General features: G+C 43.1%; 4 protein-coding genes and 1 long non-coding RNA gene across 5 annotated transcripts; 3 read left to right on the top strand and 2 right to left on the bottom strand.

Annotated features, from left to right (window-relative positions):
- The first annotated feature begins 278 nt into the window (after positions 1-278).
- Positions 279-3,353, top strand: LOC117573210 (protein obstructor-E). The gene is made up of 4 exons (XM_034256215.2): positions 279-398; positions 2,225-2,440; positions 2,515-2,709; positions 2,809-3,353. The coding sequence occupies exons 1-4, from the start codon at positions 347-349 to the stop codon at positions 3,036-3,038; spliced, it is 693 nt and encodes a 230-aa protein (XP_034112106.1). The 5' UTR covers positions 279-346; the 3' UTR covers positions 3,039-3,353.
- A 92-nt stretch (positions 3,354-3,445) lies between these two features.
- On the bottom strand, positions 3,446-6,834 carry LOC117573204 (uncharacterized). Its single transcript, XM_034256202.2, has 2 exons — positions 4,999-6,834; positions 3,446-4,243 (listed from the first exon to the last, which is right to left on the bottom strand). Exons 1-2 carry the CDS (start codon positions 6,694-6,696, stop codon positions 3,824-3,826), a joined length of 2,118 nt encoding a protein of 705 aa, XP_034112093.1. The 5' UTR covers positions 6,697-6,834; the 3' UTR covers positions 3,446-3,823.
- A 3,527-nt stretch (positions 6,835-10,361) lies between these two features.
- On the top strand, positions 10,362-12,143 carry LOC117565664 (uncharacterized). The gene has a single exon (XM_034244893.2). It carries the CDS (start codon positions 10,362-10,364, stop codon positions 12,141-12,143), a length of 1,782 nt encoding a protein of 593 aa, XP_034100784.1.
- An 826-nt stretch (positions 12,144-12,969) lies between these two features.
- On the bottom strand, positions 12,970-16,505 carry LOC117565650 (uncharacterized). Its single transcript, XM_034244867.2, has 2 exons — positions 15,585-16,505; positions 12,970-13,995 (listed from the first exon to the last, which is right to left on the bottom strand). The coding sequence occupies exons 1-2, from the start codon at positions 16,488-16,490 to the stop codon at positions 12,970-12,972; spliced, it is 1,932 nt and encodes a 643-aa protein (XP_034100758.2). The 5' UTR covers positions 16,491-16,505.
- Positions 14,974-15,430, top strand: LOC117565690 (uncharacterized). The gene is made up of 2 exons (XR_004571900.2): positions 14,974-15,096; positions 15,155-15,430. It is a non-coding gene; the product is annotated as an uncharacterized LOC117565690 (long non-coding RNA).
- Positions 16,506-16,770: the final 265 nt, after the last annotated feature.

Consider the following 16,770-nt stretch of genomic DNA (forward strand, 5'->3'; position numbering starts at 1 on the left):
TGTGTGTGTGTGTGTGATGTTTTTTTTCTTTAATTTTGTTTGTGTCGCCACCGTCGCCGTCGTCGTCGCTGCCGCTGCGACTGTTACTTCTGCTTCTTCTTCTTCTTGAGCGCGGTATAAATCTTTTCAGTTGAGTTTGGAACGCGTAACCGTTAAAACGTGAAACGTCTGTGTAGCGGCAATTTTTTAAGTATCGCGCTATTGTCTGTCTGTCTGTCTCTCCTTCTCCGTTGTCTGCGTGGTTTTTTTTTTGGTTGTGTCGTCTTTCGTTCAATTCAAATTAAACGCAGTCTTTCTTTATTTTTGGTATATTTTTTTTGCTGTTGTTGTTATTTGCCAAAAAAACATGCAACGAATTGAAGTGACCAGCGTCCTGATCCTGGCATTAATTGCCTGCGGTAAGTGTAAGCACATAATACGGTCACACTCATTTCAATTTCAAATTCAAATTGCACACATTGCATGTAATTAGCGCAACCTTCCCAATTGCGTGCGCCATGCAGAGCTTTTACTTTCAAAAATTCCACAGCAATGGTAGCAATTGGCTGTCCGTCTGTCTGTCCGTCTGTTTGGCGTTGCCAACTCTTTTGTTCTTGCCAATTTGAAATCTAGTTTAATTACTGGTTTACTGGCCGAAGGCTAAACTAAAGATTTGTTTGCTTTCTGCTCCAATTCAATTCAATTCATTTGAGAGAGGGCGGGGCGCACTTAAACATGATCACAGGGGGGTTCGGGGTGGGTTAAAACAGGGTGGACCACGCTCATTAGGCATGCAGATCGAGTGCCAATCATTGCCTTGCCAACTGACTCAGCGCACTTTAGTGCACTGCGACAAAAAGTTGAGCAGACAGATTTCAAGAAAAGGTTAATTGGAACTCGTTACACTCGTTTTTTTTTTTGCGCCCTGTGTAGAGAGCGAGAGCAGTGTTTATAATTCAAACAAATGCCATTTAAATGTGATACCCCCGAAGTCAAAAGTAGAACTTGGCCTGTCAAACCAGTTGACAATTAGAGACACAATCACATTATAAGATCTATAAATCTACCTGGTGCCGCCGATCCAACGAGTTTGGTTTTTTCTTTTGTTTTGTACTTATTTATTGTTTTTGTGTGGTGTTTGTTTGGACCAGAATGGCCTTTGATTTTGATTTGAAATTACCATTCAATTCGAACAGGAATTCGGGGGAATTGTCCGTTATTTAGCGGTACTTGTTTCTCGATATTTATCGATAAGTGTGAACAAGTAATTACCGGAAATCTTGAACAGATTTAAATACATATTATGCATGTCTGCTATCTGCTGTCTGCTGTGGCGAGAAAAGAAAAGCTGTTGAAAATTTCAAAACGTCAACATCAACCTGTTACCTGGGCAAATGGTTACATCACAGCGTCGACAGCGCAGCCGGCTACCGGCAGCGGCGTCGACGCCGGCGCCAATAGACGCGAAGATGCTCGAAAGCGTTGCCGGCGCGTCAACAATAAAAACAACATCAACAACAACAACAGCACTGCACTGACACGAGATTCGAAAAATACACAAATAAAACGAGTTGTGGGAAGGAAGTTGCACGTTCAAGTTTTGATAATGGGCATGGGAAAACGTTGGGAAAACAGCATTGACGACATCCATCCATCCCCCCTCCACCGACGTAACTGTCACATACATTTGGATATCGATGACGCATGTAATAAATGCGCATAGTTGGCAACACCTCACCGCATATGAAATTGAAAGCAATGTCCGTTAGTTGGCAACACTTGCCTGTCAAAGAATGCGCATCGTTGGCAACACCTCACTGCATATGAAATTGAAAACAATGTCCGTTAGTTGGCAACACTTGCCTGTCAAAGAATGCGCATCGTTGGCAACACCTCACTGCATAAGAAATTGAAAACAATGTCCGTTAGTTGGCAACACTTGCCTGTCAAAGAATGCGCATCGTTGGCAACACCTCACTGCATATGAAATTGAAAACAATGTCCGTTAGTTGGCAACACTTGCCTGTCAAAGAATGCGCATCGTTGGCAACACCTCACCGCATATGAAATTGAAAACAATGTTCGTTAGTTGGCAAAACTTGCCTGTCGTTGGCAACACCTCACTGCATAAGAAATTGAAAACAATGTCCTTTAGTTGGCAACACTTCGCCGCAATGAAATTGAAAGTTATGCCTGTTAGTTGGTAACATTGATATTAATAGTTGGCAACACTTTGCAATTGCAGGACATGCCCTTGCCGTCGGTTCCCCCGAGTGCCCAGAGAAATATGGCGTGCAAGCTTACGCACACACCGAGAACTGTGATCAGTTCTTTCTCTGCACCAATGGCACACTGACTTTGGAGACTTGCGAGAATGGTTTGCTCTTCGATGGCAAGGGGGCGGTGCACAATCACTGCAACTACAATTGGGCTGTGGACTGCAAGGGACGCCAGTGGGATCGTAAGTAGCAACAACAACAACACACACACACACACGCATGCACATTCCACATGCATTCCATTTACAATCCACAGCGACACCAATCTCGACGCCTGGCTGCGAATATCAGTTCGGTTTGTATGCCGTGTCCAAGGAATGCTCCACCACCTACATCAAGTGCGCCCATGGCGAACCCCACGAACAGGATTGCGACGCTGGTTTGGCTTATGATGAGCGCATCCATGGCTGCAATTGGCCCGACCAACTGCTCGATCACTGCAATCCTGAGGGTGAGTGTTGCCTATCGACCTGCCACCACCCACTCTTCAACTAGATATCGATTATTCTACTTTGTGCTCTCCCTCCCTCTCTCTCTTGCATTCTTGCAGCTGTTGTCGGCTTCAAGTGCCCAACGAAAGTGGACCCCAACTCGGTTGCCGCACGCTTCTGGCCCTTCCCCCGCTTCCCCGTGCAGGGCGACTGCCACCGTTTAATCACCTGTGTTGAGGGCTACCCGCGCCTCATTAGCTGTGGCGAGGACAAGGTATTCGATGAGCATACGCTTACCTGCGAGGATCCCGAATACGCCAGCGGTGGCTGTGCCAACTATGGCAAATAGTGTTGTTGACGCAAAAACACACCCACTAACAACTGTACATATGTATGTAAAAGCTGTTGCTTGAGCCATGCTCAAAGCTCACCTCAGCTCTTTCCCTCTCTCACGCTCTTTCACTCTCGACTTTTTTGTTTACGCACACACACACATGATGCTCTCTCTCCTTTCCGCTCGCACTATGTCACTTACTCACTCTTTTACTTTTTTTTTTGTATAATGTTTGTTAATCATAATTTGTAAATGAAGTTTTTTTTTTAATTTTGTTATTTTCAAAATGAGCACTAAATGCAATAAACTGGAAATTTATTTATTGTAATACACACATTTTTGGAGTGAACATAGACGAAAATCACACGCGTTGTTTTTTTTTTATTATTTTGTTGCAGTAGAAATAAAATATTTTCGCACAATTTAAGGAAAGTATTTATTTATTAGTTATAATTGAAGAACACACGCAGAAGACTTTAGTTGTTGCTTAAGCGAGAGATGCAAGAGAATTACTCTCTTTTCTTATGCTACATCAAAAATGAAAATTAAAGAGGCCGTCTAAAACAATTTTTGGCGCCACTCGAATATCGCGGCTTCAAACTGATGCCAAATACAATGGCGATACGAATAACGGATTTCAATTTGTGTTCGGTCAAATTAACAGCAAAAAAAGTGTCTGCTGCTTTGTCAGTATTTTAATACCAAAAAGAAAAAAAAAGTAACGGTCGCATTGCCGCACAAACTATCACATGGAACTTCGATAAAAATCGAAATATCGATTGGCCGATTTGCTTCTTTTTTTAGTCAATCAGCTGACGCACTTGATCCTGCGGCGTGGAAAAGATAATGGCATAAATGAGACCATCGCGCACACTCTCGCTGGGATTGCCCACGTTGAACTTGAATTTGACGCGCTGCTTAATGGTATCCGGACAACAGGCATACATGGGATACCAGCCCATCTTGTTGAAGACCACGTAAATTTTGTAGATCTGATTGCGATAAATGTAAACGGGACGATCGAATGTGATATCCAAATGCGAATCATAGCGCACACGGGCTGTGCAATGCGTGTACGCAATCCTTGAGCCGTGCATATCCTGGATGTGAGCGTACAGCACCTCGGTGTACAGCTCGGCAAATCCAGCCGAGTTCATCAACTCGCCGCAGAGCACTTGGGTGGGCACCTGAACGCCCAGGATCCAGATGTTGGTATCAACCTGGAATGGAAATTACAATGCTCAGATTAGTTGATGTGTTGCTACCAAAAAAACGTATCCTCTATCACTTCGCACCACATCGCAAGGCATCAAACAAGCAAGCTTTTTAGCCAAGCTTCACTCATCCAAGACACAAACCATTTTGCTGCAGCGCAGCTAAAAATATCTAAATTAACAGAAGCTTTACAGAAACTCATGCAGTAAATAACATAACAAGCTAACAGGAGTTTAACAGTTACTCCAACAGCAAATTACATACGCACAACAGAATGTTATAGAATATGGTTACTTGAAGGGAGTTCAGTGAGAACTTAGTTAAAAATTTAAGGAAGAATCTTTTTGTATATACAACTATAACTATTTAGTGTTATTCTATATAGCTGATAAATGAAACTAGATAGTTATGGAAACAACAAACAAGATGCTAAGTTTAACAGTGCTGTTATTAAGTATTTCGCGACTCTGTTAGTTCACTGTTAATGTTACATTTTCAGTTAGCTACCAGCTGTGAATTTCATTTTCTTAATTCACTAGCTGAAAAGTCTAGTTTTAACTATTGGTCATGTTAACAATAATTGTTTTCTGCAAATTTGTTTAAGTTATAATGTTAAATTATAGTTGTTAAGCTCAACAGCGCTGTTATCAAGTACTCTAAGATTATGCTAACCCACTGTTAATGTTAAAAGTTCGCTTAAGTGAAGTTTTCACCGAATATTGTATACTCTATAAATTGAAAGCAAGTCTTTGGCGCTTACCTGGAAGGTGACGCCCGCATCGGTGACGCTGGTGTTGCGATAATCGAACTCCCGGACGATGGAACGCTTGCAGTAGGAGCGGACCATGTCGTGGAAAGAGTTGCTCGAACCGGATGCCTCATTGGGCGCTGCTCCAGCCGCCTCAAAGCCATCGCCAAAGACAGCTCCGCCGTCGGCGCCATCCTCGATGAAGAAGCCGCCGCCAACGCCAGTTCCAGGTGGATTTTGTATGGGCAGCTGATCCATGGCAGCGCCCAGATTCAAAGGCACACTGATGCGTTGCGGCTGCTGTTGTTGTTGTTGCTGCTGTTGTTGTTGTCTGGAGAATGCCGCCGGCTGGGTGGCAGGATATGTGAGACGTGTGGCAGCCGAGAAAGATGACACGGAGGCGGCATTCAAACGATACGATGAATTCAATTCACGCTGACGATGCGCCGACTCAAAGAAGTTCCGTGTGCTGCGCGAAACGCAGAATCCTTCGGGCATGTTGCAGTCATTCAATGTCGGACTGGAGATCTTGATGAGGATGGCGAGCGCTTCGTGCTGTTGCAGCAGCTTGGAGCGCGCCGGACCCTCGGCAAACTGTTGGGGCGTCATCGTCAGGAAGCGAATCTTCTTCACCGCCTGGCGCAGCATGGCGCCATCCATGATGGTGCGTTGTGCGTCCATCATGTTGATCATATTCGCCGCCGCCTCGGCCGCATTCAGCTCATCCTGCGCATGGCCGGAGGCATCGCTATCGATGATCACCACATCGCTATCGTTGTTGTTGTTGCTGTTGTTGTGTAGTGGTGCCAAAGTTGCGCCGATTGAGCTGGACGAACTCGATGAGGCGACGACAGCATTCGCTGCTGCCGAAGGGGAACCGACTGGCGATATCGATGGTCCTCCCGATTGAGCCGCAATATCGACCACATCGTCGACATCGTGATGCATGTGCCGCACCATGGCAGCCACATCGGGTTCCATTTTGATCTCTTCAACAACAATATCGTTGGCCTGCTCGTTGGCCAGCATTTCATTGTGTTCGGCGCTGGCCGAGGATTTGGGCAGCGTCTCCTCGGTGCCGTGTTCGTTGAGTATGCCGCGTTCGCTGGCAAATTTGAGCAGGCAATTGAATAGATCCAACTCGGAGTCAATGTTGAGACGATGTTGATCCAGTATGGCCATCAGGGTGGAGACCTCGATGTCCAGGAAACTGGGATCCGACAGCACTTCACGTGTGTTTGCCGCTATCAAATCCATGCTGCTCTGCATCAGACGCGGCTCATCGAAGAGTTTGGCAAATTCATAGGCACGACACGCATTCTTTGGACTGAGATCGGCCCAGAGGAAGTGCGTGCATCGGGTGACGACGTGTGGCAGCATGTATTTCTTTGCCACGTAGCACAATTCACAGGCCTTGTCAAAGGAGCCGATTGTAATGCGATCTGTGTAAATGTAATCGAGCATTGCCTCAAATGCCTCCGGCTGCACATCGGGTATGATGATGGGATCGGTTTTATCCGGCAGATTGCCATAGAACATGCGCTCAAACACTGGCGATGCCATCGCCAGGAGCAACTTGTGGCCGGAGATGATGCGTTGATTTGGCGGCGTTCCAACGAGAAAGCGGCAATCGGCCCATTTTTCTGAGTGCAGCAGATACTGACCGCGGTCCTTGATCTCTGTCAGACCGTTTTGCCAGTCAAGATCCATGGTGTGCAACTTGTTTATCCTGCTAACGGCTGTTGTGTGTGCTGCTTGTCTTCACTTAATTTCAAAATAATAAATGCAACATTTAGCAATTGTGTACCCTTGTGTTTATATGTATCGTTGTGTCGTCGTGGGCAAGTGTTGGAAAACGTAGCAGCAACGTTGAGTTGCATGCGGTGATAATCGATAAATAGTTGATGGTAACTTGCTAAAATAAAAACGCATAAGAAAAAAACGCATTATTCTAAATAAATTAATCCGTCAAAAAATAAGTAAAATAAATAAAAACACTATGTTCAGTTCATTTATCAAAAACATGCTATGATATGCTGCATGCATAATCGATATATCAAAAGCGATAAATTACAAAATCTAATTCATGCACCAGGCCCAATGAAGCCCAATATATTTAACAATAAAAACAAAATAAGAGAGACTACATAATTAAATAAAAAAAAATGGAGATATCATCGACATGTGCAACATCCAATCCTCCAAAGCATGCAAAAATCTAAATATCGATAGCATTAAATTCAAAAGCAGCTGCTTCACTGCGCACGTCGTCATCGTAAAGAATAATCGATTAACGTGCGTAATTACGCCGTCTCTAAGGCGCCAAAATATCAAATTTGAAAAAATATACTTAATTGCATATTGCAGTTTTCCAATTTATTTACAAAATAGATAAATAAGATAAATTTTAAATTTTAAAAACAACCAAAACTGAATTTAAATAAATATGTAATTTTTTACGGTACAATTTCGGCAAAAATAATTTAGAAAGATTCTAAAACAGTCCCGTGTCCATAACAAAAATGCTCAATTTTAGCAATCATAAGACAAAATATTATGATATATATATATATATATATATCTATATACGTCTACATATTCGCTTACAAAAGATTCTAACTTTTATCCAGACTTTTAAAGTATTCCCGGAGATCCGAAATAAGATCTTTACTATCTGCATCTTTGTTAGCAATGATATCGAACACTCGACTTAGGATTTTATGATAATGATTATTTTCCTTAGTAAGCATAAACATAATTTCAACGCCTTTCAAAGGTTTGTTAGCTTTTTTCATTTCATCTTCATTTCTATTATCATCATTTGTTCCTTGCGATTCATCCTCCGTGTTGTTCTCATTACCACTCTGTTCCGAATTATTGTCTCCTTTGGCATCTTGTGTGCCCATAGCGAATTCATCCTTTAATATAGCATTATCTGTTTTCACCTGGATGCTTTCATGGTCGAATGCTTGTTTATTATCCAGTACATAACCCATCTTGGGACATTCATCAAATTTGATCGAAGTTGTCTTATCATCTTTAGATCCTGTCTCATTTTTCTTAGTATCGGAAGAGTTAAATTTAGTGTTATCGCGCCCTTGGTCCAAAGTCGGATTCTGGAGATTATCCTTACAATGGAGTGCACATTTCTTGCATTCAATGGCTTCAATATCATCCAAACCAGTGTTGGTAAAGAGCGTACAATGTTTCACAAATAGAAATTCCCTTTTGGGAAATTCAGCTGCCTCGTGTGCTTTAGCTTCAATGTTGATTTTGGCGCAACTAAGAAACTTTTCGAAATTGTAAGCAATTTTTAATGTGCCAGCTGTTGAGGTTTTATTTAGCCGGCATGGCTTGAGACCAATTTTGCTAAACTTGCGCTCTTTTCGGGGATTATACTTGATGTTCTCGTTAACGTTCGCCTCGTAAAACTTGTGATACCAATTCAAAAAAAAGTGATGTCCAATGCCGTTGATCAATTGCTTCTGCGGCACTTCATAATTGATACGCAGCTCTTTAAACGATTTCGACAGCAAAGTGAAATTGAGCACAAACTCATTTTGTTTGCGTGTGTAGAGCTTAACGCAATCCAACCGTATATTCGATGGATATAAGCGATGCAGCAGTTGACAATAGATGGCGCCAGTGCGGAGATCCTTAATTTGTGCCACTTCACATTCAAGCTGAGCGTTCAGCCAAATGAGTAAATCACGTGAGCTCCACACATCACGTTTCAATATCAGCACATTGATAACGCTCGTCCTTGGGTCGACCATGGTTTGGTATTTGGGATTAGTTGTTGTCTTCAAAGTAAATCAAATTCGTTTGGAGAGCTCTCAAATTTGTGATGAATTCGTTCTGTTGTCGATGTTAGACTTAGCTCACTACTCATTTCCATTGATTCAAATTTCAAAAAGCACTCGATCAGTGTGGCAACGCTTTGCTGTTGACGATTACATGGCAACCTTGGATGGCAACAAAATGGCGATCACATGCATAATGAAAACAAAAAAGTTGTGCAACGATTTCACACAACAGCTGCAGCTAATAATTAAATGCGCTCTTCAATAACCAAAAAAAAAAAAAAAACAAACAATGAAAATGTAGAATCCTTTTGCATACTACAACACCACATAACACAGGCAGACAACATTTTGGTTTTTAGCCAAAGCGACAAGTGGAGTGAGCAGGAGAGAAGGCTGGAGGGTGACACCACACGGCAGTGACGTGTGTCTATATGTATGCATGTGTGTGTGTGTGAGTGCTTTTGCTGTTGATGGTGTTAATTTATGGTTATGCGTCTCATGCTCAACACACTGACACCGAAACCTGTCACGCACAAGCGCCAACAACACCAACCTGAGACCTGAGACATGGCTGCCCTCGCTCACACACACACGCGCACTGATACACATACAAATGTACGTTTGTGTACCCTATGCAGCAATTAGTTTAAGTAATGAACACAGATTTGTTAATGCATTATAGCGTTTAAATTAAGTTACTTTCAAATTCCCTGGGCGACATGGTGCGAGAAATTGCGATGTATGATTTTAGTGGCTTTTCAATTTAGAGCTTATGTTGCCAATATGCAGCTTGATAACAGGGTGTTCCCAATTCCCTTGGCTTGCTTTAGGTGTATGCGAGCGTGTGTGCGTTGTCGTTGTGATAATACAGTAAAAACTGCTTAAATGCGCAAACTAACAAATCCTAATGCCTGGACGATAATTTGATTTAATTCAATTAAATATATTTTGAGAATAGTTCTTTGTTTAATTGAGGTTATGTGCCATGCAGAGATTGCATACAGGGTATTTCAGTGACTTTGGGTTGCGAGAGTTGCTTGATACGTTATACTTAGAACATTGGGCAGCTAGTATTAATTTTGTCTGGCAGTCTGGTATATTTTGTATTTTGAATTTGGTACTATAAACTACCATTGATATACACAGTATAGCCTTTGGCATATTTTTACGGTATATTTGCCTGACAATTCGGTATATTTTGTACCCTATAGTATATTTTGAATGTAGTATATAGTAGTAATATACAAAAAGTCTTTAGGTATATATTCAGTATTTTTTTCGGTATATTTGTATATTAATAGGATATATTTTACACTATGGTATATTTTGAATGCAGTATTATATCAATATACTTAATATATTATCTGGTATATTTTTAGTATTTTTGTGGTATATTTAAAAACTGCTAACTGCTAATGCTAACTTTTTTATCTCAGTTTTCTTAATGTAAAATGCAGCGACTGATTACAGGGTGATCCAATTCCCTTGGCACGTTTGCGCCAACACCAACTGATTGGTAATGTAAAAGTTTGAAATGAGAGCGAGCCGCCATTCAGTGCCTCAAGCGCAATGCAACTGCCAAGAAGTCAGCTGCATCTATTGCTCCTCCTGCTAACAGCTCAGCAGCCAAGTGACACCGTCGCCTTTGGCGGCATTGCGCAGCTGGAGCATGTGCTGCATTTGATACTCACACGCAGCTGTGCGGCGCACAATCAAAGCGTCTATGTGAGCACCGGCTATCGGGAGCAACTGCTGAGGAGGGAAGCCCTTCTGGTGGATCGGGTGCTCGATCATGTGCTGCGACGTCACAGCCAGGTGCCGATGCTGCTGGACAGACACCTGAAGCCGCAACTCAATTTGCATGTGCAGCTGATGCTGTTCTTTGTGCAGAGTACGGAACAATTCATTCACTCGGCAGCGGGGAATTCAGGCGCCACGTCAACGTTCAAGCACAAGTTTTTGGTGGTTCTTCTGTCGCGATCCGATGCTGAATCCTCAAAGGAAGAGATGTCACATCTGTTTAGTTATATGCTCCATCAGCGTCTCAACATTGATGTGCTGCTTTTACGTTGGCAACTCGATGCGGGCAGCGTGGAAAGCTTCACCTTCTGGCCATACAGCGAAGCTGGCTGCGAGTCCGTCGAACCCATTTTGCAGCCACTACGCGGAGCACGCCTCGAGGAGCTTTATCCGCAAAAGGTCGGCAATCTGTACGGTTGTCCATTGGATGTGATTGTGTGGCATGTGCCGCCGTACATCGAGCTGCATTTGGAGCGTGGCACGGAGTTGGAGCAACAGCTGCAGGGTTGGGATGCGAAGCTGTTGCGATTGATGGCGCAACGCTTGAATTTTCGTTTGCGTCTGGTAGCCAACGAGCCGCCGCAGCTAATTGGCGGCGAGAGTCACATGAATGGCAGCTTCACCGGCGCCTTTCGCATGCTCCGCCAGCGTCGCGCCAATCTCACCTGCGGCTGTGCTGCCTGCCTTCCAGCGCGAGCTAAATTCCTGTCGCACACCGTTTCTTACAATCAGGTGGAGTATGTGATTGTATTGCGCACTGGTCGAGCTTACAGCAACTATGAGATTATGTTGTTTCCCTTTGCCTTTTCCACTTGGTTGCTGTTGCTCTCCATCGCTGCGTTGCATCTGCTCCAGCGTTTGTTTTGCCCCAACTGGTGTCTGCGTTTGCCTTCACCCATCCAACTAGGCATCGTCATGCTGTTGTATGTGCTCCGTGTGAGCTACGAGAGTTCCATCTTTGAGTTTGTCCACAATGCGCCGGTGCGTCCGTTGCCCCAAACCGTGGAGCAAGCACTCCAGGCGGACTACAGCTTCATTGTGGATCATGCCACACATCGCATGGCCGCCTGGCTGCCGAACTTGAATCGACGCACCCACATTCGGCCCGGCATGGCTGTGGATATGTTTGAGTTGCTGCTGAAGCAGGAGCCGCTGGATGGCAATTGGGGCGTGCTGAGTAGTCGCGATTTCTTGGACTACTATTTGGCCGGGCATCGCGAGCAGCGGCATCGCTTCGTTGTGCTCCATCCGAAGGTGATGAACAACATTCTGTGCATGCATCTACCGCTTGGCTCTTACATGGCCTCCATCATCAGTCAGCTGCTGTTCGATCTGCGCAGCTTTGGCATCTGTCAGCAAGTCTCGCAGTTTGCCACGCCCTCGCGAGATCATCATCAGAAGGATGCTTTCGGGGAGTCGATGCGTTTCCTTTACGCCGCCTGCTATTGCCTGCTCTTTGCCAATACTTTCGTACTTGGCGTCTTTGCGCTGGAGCTACTCTCTCTGCATTCTCGCTTTCGATGGCTCAGCTGCTTCTTTGAGCGTCTCTAAATCCTGCTGTCCGTCGGTCCACATGCTTTCACCGCTTTCACTTTATCTGTTGAGGTAAACACTTTAAATTTGTGTAATTTGAATGATAATTTCATATGCTTACTTATTGACATTAATTTTTTAGAATCCGAGTATTTTTTTGGTATTTATTCCTCAAAGCGTCAAAAGTGCAGTATTATTTCAGTATATTGTAGTACTTCTTCGGTATATTTGTTTTATTTTTAACAATAATACAGTATTGAACTGAATTATTTTTATTTTAGTGTATTGCACATTTTTAGTTTATTATTTCGGTATATTTTAACGATAATACCGTACTGTTCTGATTTTATTATATTTCTGTATTCATCGCCGACTCAGCTTCTGCTTCGAGCGCCTCTAAATCGTGCTGTCTGTCTGTCCACATGCTTGCATCGCTCTCACTTTATCTGTAGTTGAGGTAAAGTCATTAAATTGGTGTAATTTGAATGATAATTAAATATGCTTACTTATTGAAATTTATTTTTTAGCATCCTAGTAGTTTTTTGGTTTTTATTCCTCAAAGTTTATAGAAGTGCATGAATAAGTTATATAATATGCAGCATTGGCTCCACAATTCTGGGTGGGTTTTCCACATTTGAATTAAAATCAATGTATATCCTAATCTATTCTATTTTTTAAAGCCAGGAGCTCTAATCACGCATCTCAAAAAAAGGGGAAATTAAAAGATGGAATCTTCACAAAACTTTGCCTGCAATATGTAATCGAGTCTATTTTTTTTGTTTTTTTTTTTTTGTGAAGTCAAAATTTGAAAATCAATCGTACAAAGGGATATTTGGACGAAGCTCTAAGCAACGAAGTGGTTCAACGCTTCCATGAAACGACGCAAACGCTGTCGATGCGGAGCTGCGCTGCGTCGCTCGAGCAGAAAGACGAAGCAGGCGCAGAGTTGTAGGCTGATGTAGAGGCTAAAGATGGCGCCAAGCAACCAGAGCGAGAGCTGGCTGGGATCACGATTGCGGACGACGGCCAAATGCTCGATCCGATCGAGATACATGCGACGAAAGCGATGCACTAATCCAGCGGACATCATGTTCATGAGCAGACCGTTGATGCGCTGCTTCAGATACGAATGCGGTCGCATGTAGAGCGTCAAGGGAGCGGTCAACAGGGGATTGGGCAGAACACTGAGCCGTGGCCGCATGGGTCCCGAGTCCATGTCGAAGCGAGACGCCGTCGGCTTCAGCAGTGGCGCCACAATGCGTGCCTCCTCGTTGTCGCGCAGCTCACGCAACGTTGCGTCCAGCTGCGGTTCGATGCGAATGCGCAACACTGGCAACAGATCGCGAAAGACATTCTCCAGTGCCGGCAGCATGTGGAACACATAGTTCTTGTCCAGCACCTCAGCGAGCGTCCTCAACGGCGTCCGCATCCTCCCGTCCTGCAGCAGTATATAAAGCTCTCCCGTATAGGCAGCGCGCAACACCAACGTCTGAAGCAGCCACAGAACCAAAAGATAGCGTGCGAAGTTGCGACGCGGCGGCTGCGGATGTGTTCCACCCAGTAGAGTGCACCACAGTGCCAGCAGTGGCGTCGTATTCCCCGAACCGAGCACAAAGCGTCGCCAGCGTTGTGGCATCAGTTGCAGCAACACAATCAGACCGCATCCCAACGCAATGCTGAGCCACAGACACAGCCAGGTGAGGTGACCCAGAGGCTTGCTGAGGCGTTGCAGTGGCGATAGCTGATGACCCCCAGGCACGCACAGCACGATGGGGAAACTAGTGTAGGTGATCGAGGGAAGCATGTACTGGGCGCGCTCCTTGCTGTACATGAAGGCTCCGAACGTCAGGTTGACGCTGCCCTCCACAATCTGTGAAGTATAGAGAAGTAAGAAAGATACAGTCGAATGTACTTATAATAATAATATACCAAAAAATACTATAACTATACCAAAGGTCATATTTGCAATATGTAGAACCAAAAACTCGTGATATTATTCTCATAATATACCGACTTAATATACCAAAGAAATGCTTAAATATTCCAAAGACCATATTAAGTATACAAACAAAACAATGCGGTATTATTCCTATAATATACCAAATAAATATATTTATAGTGCGGTATTAATAGTAAAATAAATCAAACTGATATACCGAAAAAATACTGAAATATACCACGGACCACATTTGGAATAGAAGAAAAATAGTGCGGCATTAATTGTAAAATATATAAAATTGCAACTGCAAAAATACTGAAATATACCATATACCATATAACTATACCAAAGGCCTTAGTGCGGTTTTATTTTTATAATATTCCAAAAATGCTGAAAAATATACCAAATACCATATATGGTATAGAAACAAAATAGCACGATATTTGTTTTAAAATATACCAAAATAGTATACTTAAAAATTCGGTATATTTTAACAATAATTCTGTACTGCACTTCACTTATTTTCTTTTATTTCAGTATATTTCATTATTTTTAGTATATTATATATTTATTTGGTATAGCTTTAACGATAATACTGAATTGTATTTATTTTCTTTTATTTCAGTATATTGAATTAATAATTATCATTCGGTATAATTTTTAAGTTTAATACCGCGCTGTTCTGATTTGTTCTGCTCTGATGTCATATTTTAATCAATTTTAAGTATGAACATTTTTAACATACTACAAAAATAGATTGGAAGATTTCTGTAGCATCTTTTAGGCTGAATGTAGAGAAGCTTTTGATTGGACTCACAATAAAATAAACTCCCATCAAAGTAGGCGAATAATTTGGGAGTACAAAATAAATGAAATCAAAGTAGCCTTTGAATTGATTCGAGAGCCAAATAAAAAGCAGCTCGACACACATTTTTCGTTAGTTCATTTTCAGACTCGCTCGAGTCAACACACAAATTTTCCAAATTTTTTGTGTTTTTTTATTTTTTGTTAAACTAATTCTGACGAAATGCAGTAAGTAAATTGGGAAAATAAATATAATTGTGATTTTAATTTCTTTGCATACTTTCAGCAAACGTCTCTGGCTTATTATTCCCTTGGATGTCTGACGATGGTACCACGGATTGACGCTCTTCGTTGAGGTCATCGTAGGTCCAAGGCTTTCATTATGGACTCGGAATTATTTTGCTTTCTGCACATTCTTACGGAGATCGCAGTTACCGTTGAACACTAATCTCTTGATACTTTCAACACTTAATACCCAGCTGCATATTCTTTTATGATTATAAACATTTTAAGAACACTTTTCTATACACTTGAATATAATAATGGCACGTTGATGAACTTATTTGCTATGATTTTTCAACTTAATACTTTGTTGTAAATATATCTATTATCGTTAGAGCTTCTATCTTTACTTGAATATAATAAAGATATGATCTATGGCTTGACCTTAGTTATCAAATTAAGAATCTAGATAAATGATTAACTGTCAAACTCACCATGCCCATGGCGCCCGAGACGCTGCCATTGGGATAGACGGAGCCGCGATCCTTGGCCGGTTGCTCGAGCAACTCGATGGCAAAGTTCATGCGCTCGGCGAGCAGCGCAATGAGTTCACCTTCGATGCCAAGCAGTCGTCGCTGGCCACCAGCTGTCGGCGGCTCGATGATGACAAATGGACGATGCTGGAAGGTGACAATGCGCAGCGGGCAGCCATGCATGTTGTCCAGCTTGTCGTCGAAGAAGAGCGTGCGATTCGGCAGAAGAAATCGCGGAGGAACGCCGAGGCCACCCATAAAGCTGGCATAGTGAATGGGCAGCGAGGATTGACAGCGCAGCTCGCGATATGGATAATAATTGTAGACATGCACTTGGGCCGTTGTCGATGCTGTCGATCGATCCATGATAAAGACATTCACATTGATCACATAGATGGCAAAGAGACGTTTAAAGATCAAGCGTATGGTGTCGAGACGTTCCTCCTCCTCCCCCGTATACACAATGCAATAGAAGCCATTGCGCTTGAAGGCGCCGTCCGTTTGCAGCAGGCGACGCTCCAGGCGATAATAGGCCCAAACACTGTCCAGCAACCAGATGGCTGTCGTCTGCATGTTGAGAGCATTTGCTGGCGCTAGTGGGGGCTGCACTGCATCCACTTGTTGCTGGGCATCGACTCGTTCGCCTTCTAGAAGAAACTTGATGCGGTTGGCGCTGGAGGCAAGTCGAAGCACTGCATCAATGAGATCGTTGTGATGGCCACGGCTCGTCTCCCATGTGGCAAAGTTGAGTATAGTCAGCGGTTTGCTTGAATCGATGGCATAATGACTGTTAATAGTCCACACCACGGCGTACATCAGTGTTACGTTAAATGTACCGTCGATGGCCGACAATGGCATTGTCAACATTGTTGAAGCGTCGTCCAGCGAAAACTGCGCAACGACTTTGATTTCCATTTCCATTTAACTGATATCCTGTGGGGCGGTGTTCGCTTATCGTGCCACAAATTGCATTTAAATGGATGTGCCATCAGTTAACAAGTTGGCTGCACGCCACCTTTAAACAAAAGTCATAATCAATGGTTAAATGCGCTTACTTATTTTCTTATTGCCAATTTGCACGTTACCTTTAAAATGGCGATCTTCTGTGTGGCCAAATATCAGAAACGCAAATTGAGCGCAAAGCGTG

Source organism: Drosophila albomicans, chromosome X (genome assembly GCF_009650485.2).
Source record: "Drosophila albomicans strain 15112-1751.03 chromosome X, ASM965048v2, whole genome shotgun sequence".
In the NCBI taxonomy this organism is placed as follows: Eukaryota; Metazoa; Arthropoda; class Insecta; order Diptera; family Drosophilidae; genus Drosophila; species Drosophila albomicans.

Coding starts and splice junctions, on each gene's coding strand:
- LOC117573210 (XM_034256215.2), top strand. CDS start 347: ATGCAACGAATTGAAGTGACCAGCGTCCTGATCCTGGCATTAATTGCC. Junction 399..2,224: donor CCTGGCATTAATTGCCTGCG/GTAAGTGTAAGC, acceptor TTGCAATTGCAG/GACATGCCCTTGCCGTCGGT. Junction 2,710..2,808: donor CGATCACTGCAATCCTGAGG/GTGAGTGTTGCC, acceptor GCATTCTTGCAG/CTGTTGTCGGCTTCAAGTGC.
- LOC117565664 (XM_034244893.2), top strand. CDS start 10,362: ATGCAACTGCCAAGAAGTCAGCTGCATCTATTGCTCCTCCTGCTAACA.
- LOC117573204 (XM_034256202.2), bottom strand. CDS start 6,696: ATGGATCTTGACTGGCAAAACGGTCTGACAGAGATCAAGGACCGCGGT. Junction 4,244..4,998: donor ATGCGGGCGTCACCTTCCAG/GTAAGCGCCAAA, acceptor TTTCCATTCCAG/GTTGATACCAACATCTGGAT.
- LOC117565650 (XM_034244867.2), bottom strand. CDS start 16,490: ATGTTGACAATGCCATTGTCGGCCATCGACGGTACATTTAACGTAACA. Junction 13,996..15,584: donor TCTCGGGCGCCATGGGCATG/GTGAGTTTGACA, acceptor TATACTTCACAG/ATTGTGGAGGGCAGCGTCAA.